General features: G+C 44.1%; 1 protein-coding gene across 2 annotated transcripts; it reads right to left on the minus strand.

Annotated features, from left to right (window-relative positions):
- Positions 1-8,262: 8,262 nt before the first annotated feature.
- LOC134617314 (fibrous sheath CABYR-binding protein-like) lies at positions 8,263-15,745 on the minus strand. Of its 2 annotated transcripts, none has more exons than XM_063462524.1 (8): positions 15,448-15,745; positions 14,088-14,165; positions 13,906-13,964; positions 13,742-13,819; positions 11,984-12,824; positions 11,134-11,163; positions 10,969-11,013; positions 8,263-9,989 (listed from the first exon to the last, which is right to left on the minus strand). In XM_063462524.1, the coding sequence occupies exons 1-8, from the start codon at positions 15,659-15,661 to the stop codon at positions 9,982-9,984; spliced, it is 1,353 nt and encodes a 450-aa protein (XP_063318594.1). In that variant the 5' UTR covers positions 15,662-15,745; the 3' UTR covers positions 8,263-9,981. The 2 variants fall into 2 exon arrangements, with proteins under 2 accessions (XP_063318594.1, XP_063318593.1); XM_063462523.1 differs by having other exon boundaries at positions 10,969-11,016.
- Positions 15,746-15,846: the final 101 nt, after the last annotated feature.

Below are 15,846 nucleotides of genomic sequence, written 5' to 3' on the forward strand. Positions count from 1 at the left end.
ACACTTTATTGTGACACCTGGTAGAGCAGCCACACTGATCATTTGATTAAAAATGAAAGATTTTAGACAGTTTGTAACTCTCAGTGATGCCGCAGTGTTTGAGTTTGGACCCGGAAACAGCTAATGATGTCAGACTTCAGAGGCAGATTGCTACCATGTGCACTCCTATGAGTCAGGATGACCTACAAACAGGAGTCTCACACTATCACATGTTGGAAATATGATTTTTTTTTTTTTCAAGATACTGAAAACATGAGTTACAAGTCAGTCACAAAACCAGTTGCTGCAGTTAAATTCATCTTGTGATGCTTCAATCCCCACTGACGTCTAACAGTTTAAAAAAAAATGTTAACACTATGGTAACGGGCCATCTTATGACCTGCCCCAGAAAAATATAACAAAATTGTCTCTGGCTGAATGAAGAGCCTGTTTTATCAAATCCTGATACAACTGGTAACAGTTTGTTGTTCATATCTGACTTATTACTAAATTGTTTCACGGTTGCTACAAATATTTGCTTGCAAAATGGCAATAAAGACAGAGTTTTAACCACATCTCCCAGGTTGCTCCAGGCAACTTGTTTAGGGTTAGTTGTAGGTTTCAACAGAAGAGGGGCCTGAAAACTGAAGGCTCTGCCTCCCATTCTACTTTTAAATACTCTATGAACAACAAGTAAGCCTGCAGTGTGAGAGCGAAGTGCTCTAATAGGGTGATATGGTACTACAAGGTCATTAAGATAAGATGGGGCCTGATTATTTAAGACCTTGTATGTGAGGAGCAGGATTTTGAATTCTGGATTTAACAGGAAGCCAATGAAGGGAAGCCAAAACAGGAGAAATCTGCTCTCTCTTTCTAGTCCCTGTCAGGACTCTTGCTGCAGCATTTTGGATTAACTGAAGGCTTTTCAGGGAGTTTTTAGGACTTCCTGATAATAATGAATTACAGTAGTCCAGCCTGGAAGTAATAAATGCATGAACTAGTTTTTCAGCGTCACTCTGAGACAGGATATTTCTAACTTTAGAGATGTTGCACAAATGGAAGAAAGCAGTCTTACATATTTGTTTAATATGTGCATTGAAGGACATGTCCTGGTCAAAAATGACTCCAAGGTTCCTCACAGGGTTACTGGAGGCCAAGGTAATGCCATCCAGAGTAAGAATCTGGTTAGATACCATATTTCTAAGATTTTCAGGGCCGAGTACAATAACCTCAGTTTGATCTGAATTAAGAAGCAGAAAGTTAGCGGCCATCCAGGTCTTTATGTCTTTAAGACATTCCTGCAGTTTAACTAATTGGTGTGTGTTATCTGGCTTCATGGACAGATAGAGCTGGGTGTCATCTGCATAGCAGTGTAAATGTATGCTATGTCTTCTAATGATGCTGCCTAAGGGAAGCATGTATAATGTAAACAGAATTGGTCCTAGCACTGAACCCTGTGGAACTCCATAATTAACCTCAGTGTGTGAAGAGGACTCTTCATTTACATGAACAAATTGGAGTCTATTAGATAGATATGATACAAACCACTGCAGTGCAGTACCTGTAATACCTACAGCATGTTCTAATCGCTCTAATAGGATATTATGGTCAACAGTATCGAACGCTGCACTGAGGTCTAGCAGGACAAGCACAGAGATGAGTCCACTGTCAGAGGCCATAAGAAGATCATTTGTAACCTTCACTAAAGCTGTTTCTGTGCTGTGATGAGCTCTGAAACCTGACTGAAACTCTTCAAATAAGCCATTCCTCTGCAGATGATCTGTTAGCTGTTTGACAACTACTCTTTCAAGGATGTTTGATATGAAAGGAAGGTTGGAGATTGGCCTATAATTAGCTAAGACAGCTGGGTCTAGAGATGCTTTTTGAGTAAAGGTTTAACTACAGCCAGCTTGAAGGCCTGTGGTACATAGCTGATTATTAGAGATAGGTTGATCATATTTAAGATTGAAGCATTAATTAATGGCAGGACTTCTTTGAGCAGTTTTGTAGGAATGGGGTCTAAGTAGGAAGTAAAATCCCCAGTGTGCCCTGGAATGCTGTTGAAGCTCTACCAGCGATGGGAGCTGAGGATTTTGTGGACCGGGGCCTCTGGTAGGTGTTCCCACCCACACCCTCACTGTATGTTTAGGTGCAGCAGGTCTGTCCAGCACCCTCCCCCACCATCTGATGCAAGTCACCACTAGGTGATGATCAGTTGACAGCTCAGTCCCTCTCTTCACCCATGTGTCCAGAACATATGACCACAGGTCTGATTATACGATTACAAAAAGTGATCATCGACCTGCATACTAGAGCGTCCTGATGCCACGTACACTTATGGAAACCCTTATGTTCAAACATGGTGTTTGTTGTGGACGTGCTGTGGTTTGCACAGAAGTCCAGTAACAGGACACCGTTTGGGTTCGAATCACGCCGCTCCAGATCTCACTGTTGTTGCCTACATGAACATTAAAGTCTCCCTGTAGGACAACAGGTGGAGCACTTTGAGGACCCCACCCCGAGACTCCAAGAAGGCAGGGTACTCTGAACTGTCGTTCAGCACAGATGACAGTCAAGATCTGTTTCCCAACCCGAACCCTCTCATCCACAGTTAATAACTCTAATGTACAGGCAGCAAACTGAGGGGATACCAAAATCCCCACCCCAGCCCACTGCCTCTCACCGAAGGCAATTCCAGACTAGGACAGAGTCCAGCCCCTCTCCAAGAGACTGGTTCCACTAGTGTCACACACTAGCTCAGGCTCCTTCCCAAAAAGAAAGGTGAATTTTTTGTGTCCCAATCGCCAGCCAAATATGTGTTTTTCACAAGACTCCAAGCTGGGGTGAAGTTGTGGTTAGCCAAGCTTCTTATAAAGTAGAGGAGAATAGCTGGCCTTTCTAGGGATCATAAATCCTGTAACTTACATAAAGTGGACTATCAAAGTCTGTGTTCACAGAAATGTGAAAGGACTTTGTGTAGTTAGGAGTTCTTTTGGATAGGGAGAAAATAATGTCCTGTTTCCAGAGTTTCCTTGTTATCGAGGTTTAGACCACTTAGTGCTATTTTACTGTTCGTTCATTACACGAGCCCAGCAGGATCCAAATAAGCAATACCAAAACAAAACTGAAGCTGTAAAGTTATCTTCATGGATTCTTGTTATAGTTTTAGTTTTAGGGTTTTTTCTATCAGATTTATAATAACTGGAAGATAAAAGATACTAGCTCTTTATAATGACTGGCAGCAGCATTCATTTCCTGTTTCTATTGCTGTACATAGACATTTGTATCTTTTTGCTCATCAGTATATCTTCTATGCCAAACCACAGTGTTAGGTTTGGGGTTTTAGCTCTGTGAAAATGCTAAAGTTTAGCATAGACTGCAAAATATTTTGAGCTCGGCCTGGAGACGGGGGCCTGCCTGAACTTTGTAGTGCTCATCATTCCAGTCTCCTCGAGTCATTCTAATATCCTCGTAAGCCAAGCTAACCAAGCTTCAATGAGCAGTTAGGATGAGCCAAGCGAGTACACTATCACTACCCACTTCCTCTTTTTCAGTTATTTTTATAATATAGTTAGGTTGGCTAGCAGCTAAAAAACTGCGAATTGATTGGCCAGTGCTGCAGTTAGCAATTTAACCTTTCTCAGCCTTTCAGCATCAGCAATGCGAATCAGCATATTCAGTTCACAACTCACAATTTGGCAGTGCGCTTTGTCACCACACTTAAAGTCAATAAGAGGCAAGAAAGTTAAAGCCTGAAACTCGAGTGACTCCTACAGCTGTAGGGTACGCTGACATCTGCACCAACCAAATAATCCACATTTCTACAAATCTTTCTGCAGCTAGCACCATCATTTCTAGATGACTGATGGAAAAAGCAGACATAGAATTTAATATCATAGAGAGAAACGGTGTCATGTTCTACATTCAGTGGATATGCTCACATGTACATGGTATTGTACTGTATGTATATTGTGTGCATGTTTGCTGGGTGGTATGTTTCATGCTCTGTTTCTTTTATTGTTACAGCATTGCCAAAACAAACAAACACACAAACAAAAAACAACAACAACACATATGTTATATCATAATTAAACTATCCTGATTTTCATGAGAATAAGTTGCTATTCTTGAGATGACACGACATTGTCACTGTAAAGATGACCAACTTGAATATAAATGTGCGGTATTCTTCTGGAAAATGGCAACTTAAAGTTGCCACTTGTTCAGTCTTTGCAAAGGTGTGATTGTTGGTAAGCTGGTGTTTTTGTCCTGTTTGGATTCTGGATGCTCACATTAAATATAAGGAGGTCAGAGTATGTAGAGAAGGTACGACAAAAGCTCAGGCTTCAGAATCACAACAGCAACATTAACACTGCTACTAAGAATAATCAGCATCATTTGTAATTTTAGTATTTTTTTCATGTGTTATTTCCTTTGTTATGTCACATTAGTTAATGCTAAGTGCCAGTTCATGTGTGTTTTATTACCAAATCATTCCCATAACTTGCCTCTGAGACTAAATGTGAGATCCATGTGAAGAGAATTACTGGACTTGTCTCATCTGTGACTGTAACAACACTTCTAATGAAAACGAGCTCTGATCTGGACTATAGGACTGTCTCTGTGTGCAGTGCAGGTCAATGTTAAGGGTCTGAGTGACAGTGAGTGGTGAGTGTATCAGAATGAACAGATATGAACTGAATTTGTAAAGAAGTGGAACATTGGCAGTTTGCTGATAATGACGTTCTGCAGTGGTGTCTCTGTAACTAAATAAAGCTTTGATATCACGCTGCTTGGCTTTCTTTTATTGTACTGGCCCGTTGATTCTGCATCTATAGGACCCAGAAACACAATGTGTAACAACATATTCAAGAGGATGACCTTACCAGGGGTTCAGATACCACAGCAGAGAACCGGGCTCCAGTAACACTGTGAGGAATCTTGGAGTACTACCTTCGACTCCATTAAACCAATCTCAAGGAAAACCTTCATCTGCATGGTTTTCCAAGAAAGGACACATGCGTCTGTTATCCATCCTCATCCTCTTGATCTTGTGCACCTCACCTAGTATCCTTTGAAAAATTGCTGCACAAATCTTTTAAGCACTTGATTTCTGCATAAATATCAGTTTTTTTCTTATTGGTTAAATAATGAAGTGAGTCTGTTTTGTTATAGTTATTACTGTCTGGCAAAATGAGGCGGTACAGTTGTTGTGGTGTGGAGAGGGAAGGGAATAGAAGAGCGTTTACAAGAGTGTTTCAGCCTGTTAACGGCTTATTGAGCGACAATAATAAGGCCTAGTTCAACATTTAATATCCTGATCGTGTGTGTGTGTGTGTGTGTGTTCCTGTCTAGCTATCTTTGTGAGGACCAAAATCTGCATTCTACTATACTTGTGAGAACCAACAGTCACTTGTGAGGACACACTCACCGGTCCTCACAAGTTTGAAGCCTTTTTGAGGCTCAAAATGTAGTTTTAGTGTCAGGGTTACAATTAGGTTATGGTTAGGTTTAGGGTCAGGGTTAGGCATTCATTTTTAATGGCTAGGGTTAGGGTAAGGGGCTAGGGAAACAATTATGTCAATGAAGGTTCTCACTAAGATAGCTGAACAGGCTTGTGTGTGTGTGTGTCTGTGTGTGTGGGGGGGTGGAGTGGAGTGGGAGCATGGGATGTTTACTGAGGATATTCTCCTGTTTGTGTGGAGTTACAGCATTAGGGAACATGAAGAGGAAAAGGCAGCAGAGCAGTCAGCAGGAAAGTCAGACGGTCAGCGACCTGAATACACACACACACACACACACACACAACAGATAGACAATGAAAGAAGGGAGTGAGGATGATGGCGATGGCTGGGTGATCATTTAAAACCATCTCACACTACATCCTGCTTCCTTTTACAGTAGCTCCTCGCCCTCCGTCTCTGTCCTCCTCACTGCTGGTGCAACCTTGTAATCTCAGCTGAGTTTCCATGGTAATACCATGAGGGAGAGGAGAGCAGATAGACTGGGGGTGGGTACTCGATACAGAGGAGAGGGAAAGAGAGAGCGATCTGGGCTTTATTATACACTTCTATGCAGACATGCAGTGTGTGTGTGTGTGTGTTTATGCAGTATTTATATAGTGGGTCCAACATGTTACTTGTTATGTGTGTTTTTGCACAAAACACTGAAATACTCTGCAGACAAAACTTTGATTGGTTGGTCAGAAAGTCACCATGGCAACTATGCCAGAGAGCTCAGCATGAATGCAGCACACTGGAGCTCACACACACACACACGAATGCAAAATGGACGTGTGACCGACTCAGGGTTAGTCGACCAATCAGGATTTGTCCCCAAAAGGGAACTAAGAGGCGACTGTAGTGTCTGACAGTGAAGCACATCAACTATGAGGACCAAAGACACAACTCTGCCTCTTTGACCACATCGTGTGTTTTAAACCTGCACTCACAGATCTTTGGCGATTTGGAGACACTTTAAAATGTTTTAAATGCAGCTGTTACTGAAAACTCATTTAAAAGTCAAGATTTCACAGAATCTCATAAGCTTTGAGTCATTCGTCGATGATCACATCATATGCTGTGTAAAACCATGGACATATCCTAGATCACAGTAGTTTTGCTGAGTGGGGCTAATGTGAGCATTAATACCCATATGCCTGCAACAGAAGGGTTAAACCTTGCACTGGTCAAGTGGTTATATGTTAGTTTACTATGACAAACTCGACATACAACCAGTCACTTTCTAGCTCAACGAACTAGAAAAACCACACTGGTTACCAAACTATCGTCTGTCTTCATGCCGCCTCCTTCCAACATAGAGAGAACGCTGCTGCCATCTGCAGGATGGGCGTACAGCAGCTTAGCTCATACATGAATAACATGCTTCAGCTGACTAGTATATCTCATAACTAGTTGGACCAATAGCTAGTTGTGCACATATGGGGTGATTGGTTCTTATACAGAACATTAGCTAGCTGAGCACCTAAAGCACTTTACACGATTTGCCTCGTTCACCCATTCACACCAGCACGTTCCTCTGTGCTCTTCCTCTCTAACATCCTCACACCTTCATACTGTGATGGATGCATCAGAGAGACACTTGGGGTTAGCATCTTGCCCAAGGATATTTGGCATGCAGACTGGAGCAGACGGGGCTATAGGATTTCATTTAGGAAGTAGTTACTTACAAACTGAGGAGACACAAAGTGTCATCAGCATGCTGAATCTAAAACAGTGCTGTCTTCCTTTAGCTCTCTTTTTGGTTTCCATCTACTTCTTGGAAAATTTCCCTTTAGCTGAAAGATGCTCTGATGTTTTCACCAGCAAACTGCTGTCTGTGTCAAAAACAGATGGCTTCTGCTCAACAATATAAGTGACCCATTGAACACTGTAATTTGATTACTCTTTGAAGTTTTCAAGTTTCCTGACATCCCAACATTGGTTGGTTGTATTGTGTTGGTTCCACTGATGATTCTAAATTAGGTGTGGATGTTGTTTGCAAGTGGCTCAAAAGCAACAGAAGAGGGGCCTGAAAACTCTACTTTTAAATACTCTAGGGACAACAAGTAAGGCTGCAGTGTGAGAGCGAAGTGCTCTAATAGGGTGATATGATTCTCCACTTTGAATCATTTTCACTGGGTGAATTCTGTGCACGGTGCTTCCAGCAGTGTTAATACCATTTCCTGTGCTGTCACTCTGCATTAGTAAATAAGATGAGATAAAATACGTCTTAAACCCATTTTTATTCTTTGGCTTTTGGCCTCAGCGAGACTTAGTTTGATTACAAAAAAAATAATTAATTTTGTACTTTTTTCTTTACAGCACTTCGCGTCAGCTGTGGTTGTTTTAAAGTGTGTTATATGATGATGATAATTACACAAATGTATTCTAAAATTCTTGTTCTTCTGTTTTTAAACTAATTTCAACATGTTTCTGCAAAAAAGAAAGGAAAAAAAAGAAAATTGAACATGGAGAGAAAAATCATTGAAATTCTGTAGAATAGCCATAAAGCATAGAAACACGGATTTGTTTCTCCCTGACATGAACGTTTCTGTGACAGGACAGTGGGACACAGAGCTCTGTGTCAATAATCACAGTGACCCACTGTGGCTGTTTCACACACAGCAGTCTGACAGTGCTGTGCAGCTCGACGTCACATGTTGGAGGATTTTCTGTACCATCACAGCATCGATTAAGAATACTAAATAAGTCTTGTGTTGTGACGAGGCTTCACACAGGTAAACAACAGGTAAACAACAACAACTAAATAAACAGGCACTGCTGTGTTGTCCCAAATCTTTTATTGTAGCTCCCAGAACAGAAAAACTTCCCACTTCAAATCTCCGTCAGTACTTCATGATCATTTAGTCAGCACAGTGTCACACCTGCACACTCAACCATGATCTGAGGGTTATGGCTCAAAGACAGCATGTCATTGAAGAGGATGGCCACGCCCCCCTCCACTCCTCTGTCATCATTGATACTTTGTTGCATAGTGTTCATCAGAAGTGGCCTCTGCTTAGCAACAGAGCTGCCTGTGCGCCACAACCCTGTGAGACATGAACGTGACCTGTGACCAAGGCCGAGTACTGAAAACCCAACAGTGTTTCTCTTGTTTGTGCTTCACAGGACAAAGTCAGCAAACAGCTTATGGCTTAGTACAAAGCACCGCAAGCATCTTCTGGAAATAAGAATTCTTCTCATCTCTCCAAATTCTTTTTAAAAAATCTATTAAAAAATCTAAAAGTTGTCTCTCAGTAAAGATTCTACTTTTCAATGTTACAAAGGTTCAGTTCACATTGACTCACAAAGTTTCAGCAAACAGAAACACCAGCTAGTGTTACAGGAGAAAGAAAAATCAGACATCTTCACACAGCTGTTGCATCCCTAACAAACAGTTACAGTAAGTGAGGACCACACGTAGTGTTTACTGATTCCTACAGCATTTTCACTGCCAGTTTACCATCATCATATATCATCATCCTCGAGTGAAGCAAGGTGATTTATGTTTACAGAACAAACACAGAAACGATGTTTGAGTCTACATCTGGCCTTCAAAATAAGATTTGACATTATTGTTTGTGTGTGTGACAGGGTGGCGTTAAGCCTCTACAGAGAGGCTGGATGTCCACAGGAATGAGCCACTGTTATAAACGTGGGGGGGCGCACCGTCCGTGCTGCCCTCACAGTTCAACAAGCTGAGGTCACAACTTCAGTTCAGTTGTGCAAACAGGAGATCCAGCTAGGAGTCGACAGAATACAGTTTGATGTAGTGAGATAACAAAATGAAAAGAGTCAAACACAGTCTGCAAAACTAAACTACAGCTCACACAACAAGAAGGATAAGCAAAGATCTGTCAGCACATAACAACGCATTACTCACAAACACACACACAGTTCATGTGTTAGCATATGGCTCATCCTGGAGTCGACACTGAGTGGTAAATTCACCTGATGCTAAGGAGGAGGAGGGGGAGGAGGGAGGTGGGTGACACGCGTCACACCTTTGCATAGAGTCCTCTCTACACTGAGCAGCAGCTTCTGCTCTCAGTGGGGTTTGATTTGGTTGCTCCAACACTTTAAAGTGTGAAGCTTCTTAACGTGCAGCTACCGTGCAGCTCCAGCTAAGATTTGGACCTCTTTTTGCTGAGAGGTACAAGACTGTGCGAGTGCAACACACACTCGTACGTCACAGGGAGTGGACATCTGCCCCAAGCACACTGAACTAAAACACCCTGAAGGAGAACAGGAAAACAAAAGAATGAGCCAAAACCTGAAAGGAAACACAACAAAGGTAAAGGAAGCATATTAGTGAACATCATCTCACACACTGACACTAAAAGGGAAATTTAAAGGGAGGGATGAAAATGGGGGGAGAGGGGCGATTGTTGCCGTGACAACTCAATCATTTCTCTGGAGAGGGGCATCATCATCTGAGCTCAGATGGTGCTGATGCAATGTCAGTGGGTCCCTGCTCCATCACAGCGGTGACTGCCGTGGCCTACGTTTCTGTGGAAGCAAGAGCAGAGAGATGATTGGTCAGTGTTCACAGGTGACCAAAGTACGCCGTGAATCGCTCCCCCTTCATCTCTTATGAAACGTACGGTCTGATAAGGAACATCTGCAGTCACACATCTGTCTGCTCCCAGCTCCCCGGCTAATCTAAGCTTTACATCACCTCCACTTTCCCACGCCGTCAGGCTGATTGTGACGTCACTGGTCTAGTCCCATTGGCCTTCTTCACATACTTTAAATCTCACTGTGCATCTGTCATTGTTCCTTGCAGACACCTTTGTGCACCCCACCTCCTCCCCATCGCTCCATCTTCATCTCCACCCCAGCGTCTGGACTCGGGGGTCCCGCCCTAATCCTCATCACGTTCTGCTGTGATGGTTGGCTAAAGTCTGACCCTCACCTCAAACTGAACTATGCACATCAATAAATCACGTTTCATTCCTGCTAATGACCGCTCTTTATTGAAATGTGAGTCGGCTTCATTATTGCAACCCTGTGGATGACAGAGAGGCTGAATCAGGTGACCATGAAGCACCCCACGTTTGCATTTAGTTGCTCAGGTAGGTGATGTGACAGAAAACATGACTCCTCAGACTGGACCAGCCTCTTCCACTGCTCTGTGGTCCAGTCTGATGCTCAGTGCACACAGCTGCAGGTTAACATCCTTCTATCACAACCAGCTACAGTACATGTGGAGCTGTTTAAACACCAAACAGCTGACTATGAGGCAGTACCTCCCCACTTATCAGTGCACTGCTGCACGAAGATGAAATCAGTAGCTGCCGGTGGTCTGATTGAAAGAGCACACAGCAGCTGTGTGACCTTTCACTTAGCTGAGCTAGCAAAGACTGATTTCCCTGTTCAAACTACAACTGCAGGGAGTCGGGCACAGATGAATTTTATAAGTTCGATTTAGGGAGTCCAATTCTTCAAATCTTCTAATGGGATGTGTAGAAGCCATGAAACTGGTTACCTGTAGGCTCGTCTTTCCACAGTTCCTCCATGTCAGGAGCCCTTGCTGCTGCAAAAACAGAAACACACATGCTGAAGTAGAGCGAGAACAACAGCACTGAGTCACAGCCCTCTAAAGGCACAGCGAAGTTCAGCTTTCAGGAATAAAATGTGTGTACACACTCACCACCACCATGTGCTGCTTCTTCTTCTGTCACTGTGAAAAACATTTTAAACAACATTATTCTCCTGAAAATGAAAATCACTCTGCCTCAGCACTGTGTTAGTGCTGGCAGTAACACACTTGTATAGATCACAGGAGTAAGAGGATGATAAGCTGTTGATTCCCTGATCAGTGCTATTGGTCAGCTAGCACACATGGTGTGAAGCACAGGCTCTCATGAAGCGAGCTTCCTGGACTTTGATCTGTCCTGATGGCTCAGCTATCAGTGCTGATGGAGACATGAGACAGGCTCAGGCAGGAGTGGAAATGGATTTGTTACAAGTGACCTCCATGACCACTCAATAGTTCCACTGAGGTTAAGCTAGACCCCACAGACAGTTCACTCTGACTGTCAGCACCCACACTCTTCCACTAATGAGCCATGCTGCTGATGCTACCTCAGGCAGTATCATTAGAAGACATAGCATACATTTACACTGCTATGCTGATGACACCCAGCTCTATCTGTCCATGAAGCCAGGTAACACACACCAATGAGTTAAACTGCAGGAATGTCTTAAAGACATAAAGACCTGCATGGCCGCTAACTTTCTGCTTCTTAATTCAGATCAAACTGAGGTTATTGTACTCGGCCCTGAAAATCTTAGAAATATGGTATCTAAGCAGATTCTTACTCTGGATGGCATTACCTTGGCCTCCAGTAACACTGTGAGGAACCTTGGAGTCATTTTTGACCAGGACATGTCCTTCAACGCACATATTAAACAAATATGCTTTCCTGTGTTGGAAACTTTACTTTAACTAATATGTGTCAGTGTGTACCAGCTCTGTTTCTCATAAGCTTCAGTCTTACCTGGTACCGTCTCCTCCTCAGTTATTTCTTCCTCGGTGGTCTCCTCTGGTGTCTCTTCTGTAGGAGCTTCCTCTACTTCAGCTTGCTCCTCAACAGCTTCTGCTAAAGGAGCCTCCTGCTCCTCTACAGGAGCTTCCTCAGCAGCTTCTTCTGCATGTGCTGCCTCCATTTCTTCTGCTGCAGCCTCAGATTCTTCTGCAGCTTCTTCCTCCTCAGCAGGTTCCTCTGATGGAGCAGCCTCCTCCTCCTCCTCTTCTACTGCTGCCATCTCCTCATAAGCTTCTTCCAAGCGAGCTGCCTCCTCTTCCATTCCCTGTGCAGGAGCAGCCTCCTCTTGTTCAGGTGGCTCCACAACAGCTTCCTCTGTAAGAGCCGTCTCCTCAGCCACCTCCTCGTCTGTGTCCTCCACTGAACCAGCGAGAGACTCTTCCACCTCTGCTGCAGCTTCATCCTCGGCCTCCTCCACAGCCTCCTCTGTGGCCTCCTCCACAGCCTCCTCCGCGGTGTCCTCTGTAGCCTCCTCTGTAGCCTCCTCTGTGGCCTCCTCTGTGGCCTCCTCTGTGGCCTCCTCCGCAGTCTCCTCTGTAGCCTCCTCTGTGGCCTCCTCCACAGCCTCCTCTGTGGCCTCCTCCGCGGCCTCCTCTGTGGCCTCCTCCACAGCCTCCTCTGTGGCCTCCTCCGCGGTCTCCTCTGTAGCCTCCTCTGTGGCCTCCTCTGTGGCCTCCTCCACGGTCTCCTCTGTAGCCTCCTCCGCGGCCTCTGTTTCTGTTTCCTCCTCCTCCTCTGCAGGCTGATCTCCCATCATCTCCTCTGCAGCTGGCTCTTCTTCAGCTGGAGCATCCTAGATCAGCACAGTCACATTAAACCACATTCAGACGTTATAGTTTTGCTGTATCTTAACAGCAGGCTGCACCAACTATAGAGAGGATTCCTGTCCCTACAGCATTACCGGCTCTTTAACCTGAGCCGTGTCTTTATTGTTCAGGCTAACGTGGACACCGGGCCTTCCCTGCACACGGACCAATCAGGCTGTCAGCACGACTCTGGACCACAGAGCTTCTGTTTATGCAGGGAAAGTCGAGGATAGTGGTTCAAACGTCTGTCATCACAGCTCACATGAGCCGGTGAACAAACGAAGAACATGGCATTCCCATGGAAGGATGAACTGAACAGAACATAGAGGACACTGGGATTGTTGAGCAGTGTTTGTGAGGAACATAGATGTGTTACTATGTGCTGCATGTGTGAGGATGTTTCTGTCACACACAGACAGACACTGACCATCAGAGACACACAGAGTTTGTTCTGCATGATGTGGCTCTGTTTCAGTTTCTGCTTCCTTCAAAGCTCCCAGAGCCAGGCCTGCAGCCCACCCAGCAGCTTTGGGAAATGTGAAGACACTAATTTTGGACTTTTTACTACATGTTCATAACTTTTAGAACTTTTTCAGTTAGTAAAACCATCCCAGGGTCCATGCATACTACGCCAACGCAATGAAGTGAAACATAAACAGCTAATTGACAGACGTTCCTGTGTTTTACTATCTACCATAGAAACATGGGTTTGTTTATATCCAACGACATGTTCTGTGGATTAAAGAAACAAATTCTAATCTAAAAGTTTCAAACTGAAATAAAGTCAAATAAAAGTGAATAAATGAACAAAGTGCAGCTCAGGTATCAGAGTCTGGAGTTTCATAAAGTGAAAGAGTCTCTGCTCCGTCTACTCCTCGACACACTAATAACAAACACACATCACCTCCTCTTCCTCAACAGGAGCATCCTCCTCTTCTGCAGCAGGCTCCTCCTCCAGCACCTCTGGCTCCTCCTCAGTCACCTGAACAACAACAGGTAGACCACCAAAGTGTCATCAGCAGGCAGGAAGCGCGACAGAAATAAGAGTGAAAGGTTTGTCAGTATAACCTCATCGGCCTCAGGAGGAGCCACAGGCGCTGATTCTGATGCCGCCTCAGCTTCAGGCTCTGAGGAAACACAAAGCTTTACACTGTCAGACTCTGTAATCACTGCCTGTGACTGATGTGTCTTTACACACTGAGTAATCTCACTATGACCTAACAGCTGACTCTGCTGTCCACACCACATACCTGGTGGTGCAGCTGTGTCCTCTGCCACAGCAGCTTCAATCACATCTTCCACAGGAACAGGGTCAGGCTCCACAGCAGCTAAGGAAGCAAACACACACGTGTGGATCACAGGAGTGGCCTTCAGCTTCATGTGTAACCAAGGACCCTGTGAAAGTGTCCTTAGTGTTTCACTCCTCGTCGGTCACCTTAAGGGTTGTGTTACCGCACAAAGGCCAACACAGACACTTATTTAAAGCTCTGGTACGGCCGCTGAGCCCGACACCACGAGGTCCTGAGACAGCAGCGTGCTTATTGATGCAGCTCTCAGTCAGAATGTGGATCGACTTCACTCCTCATCACTTGCCTTGGTTCAGTAACAAGAGTGCAGGCAAACGCTCTCACTCCCAAAGCGTATCATTTTACGCTCGGTGACAAATCGTCGCTATATTACGCTTCCAGGCATCAACACGTCCCAATGTTACGAGATCGGAAAAATGCGTGCTTTTGTCTCAGCTGCACCGCACCTCTGGAACAGCCTTCCTGTTACTATTCGTGCCTCGAACTCTATTCAATCTTTCAAAGCACGGTTAAAAACGTACCTATTTCATTAGTTTCACTAGTTAGTGCCCTTATTTCATCTATTTTAACCTTTTTACTGCATTATTTCTTATTCACTCAGATAATATTTTAAATTTATGAATTGAACCAAGGCCCGATATCTATGTTATTTAGCCCACACTCCTGGTTTAATTAGTGCTTGGTATTAGTACTAGTGCTTGATTTTGTTCTCTGTTGATGTTTGATAACAATGACTTATTGTATTATTGTGAAGCACTTTGGTCTACCTTTGGTTTTAAATGTGCTATATAAATAAAACTGTATTGTATTGTCAAAGGTACAATAAGTGATGCAACGAGCACGTGTGAATTTACAGAGTGCGAGTAGGAAGCACAGCCGTTTGCATCCACATACTGACTGCACAGGTGGATTAGATAAGGTCACACTGGTTACAGCTGTGTGTGGATGCAGTCCAGCTCTATTCAAACCACGTCAGCTGTGTTCCTCTGCCTCGACCCTGACACGGTCCTCCACGTGTTTGCATGGATCCAGCACAGACCATCACCATCAGATGATGCCATGTGGGACTTTGGAATAATGTTGTAAATGCATAACAAAACCTTTGCCCCATATTTCAGTCACAGGTGAGTGAGGCCAAACATGATTGGTGCTGTGTGACCATGTGAACTGGAGGCTACGACACACCTCACAGCTGTCACTGTGTCTGTTTGGGCCCATAAACATGAAGAATAATCTTTCTGTGAACTTGTGTAATTCTCACTGTGCTCACAGTTGTACTGTCAGTGTGTTCTTTGTGCGCTACCTTCAGGTGTGGTTTCAGGATGGGCGGTCTCCACTGGTGCAGCGGCCTCCGGGCTGCGGGACGTGACGACAACATCCTTCTCTTTCAGTCCTACGTGGGATGATGCACATGTGGTTTGCAGGAAGCACGTGTGTGTGCACAGTGTGTCACAGGACATATACTGTATGCATATGTGTGTACCCTTTAAATGCAGACGTAGTGGGGGTGCAGTCATGTGTCAAACACGTGTATGAATGTGTTACAGTGATCAAAGGTTTGGGTTTCATTTGCTGACATGTTCATCTTAAACTGACAAAAACTCCAATAATGACCTTTGACCTCGAGGTGTGTATATAAAACAAGCATTTCTTTATCCTCAACTTTAACTGGAACCATCAAAGTCAAAATGTGAACATTAAA

Source organism: Pelmatolapia mariae, linkage group LG18 (assembly GCF_036321145.2).
Source record: "Pelmatolapia mariae isolate MD_Pm_ZW linkage group LG18, Pm_UMD_F_2, whole genome shotgun sequence".
Classification (NCBI taxonomy): Eukaryota; Metazoa; Chordata; class Actinopteri; order Cichliformes; family Cichlidae; genus Pelmatolapia; species Pelmatolapia mariae.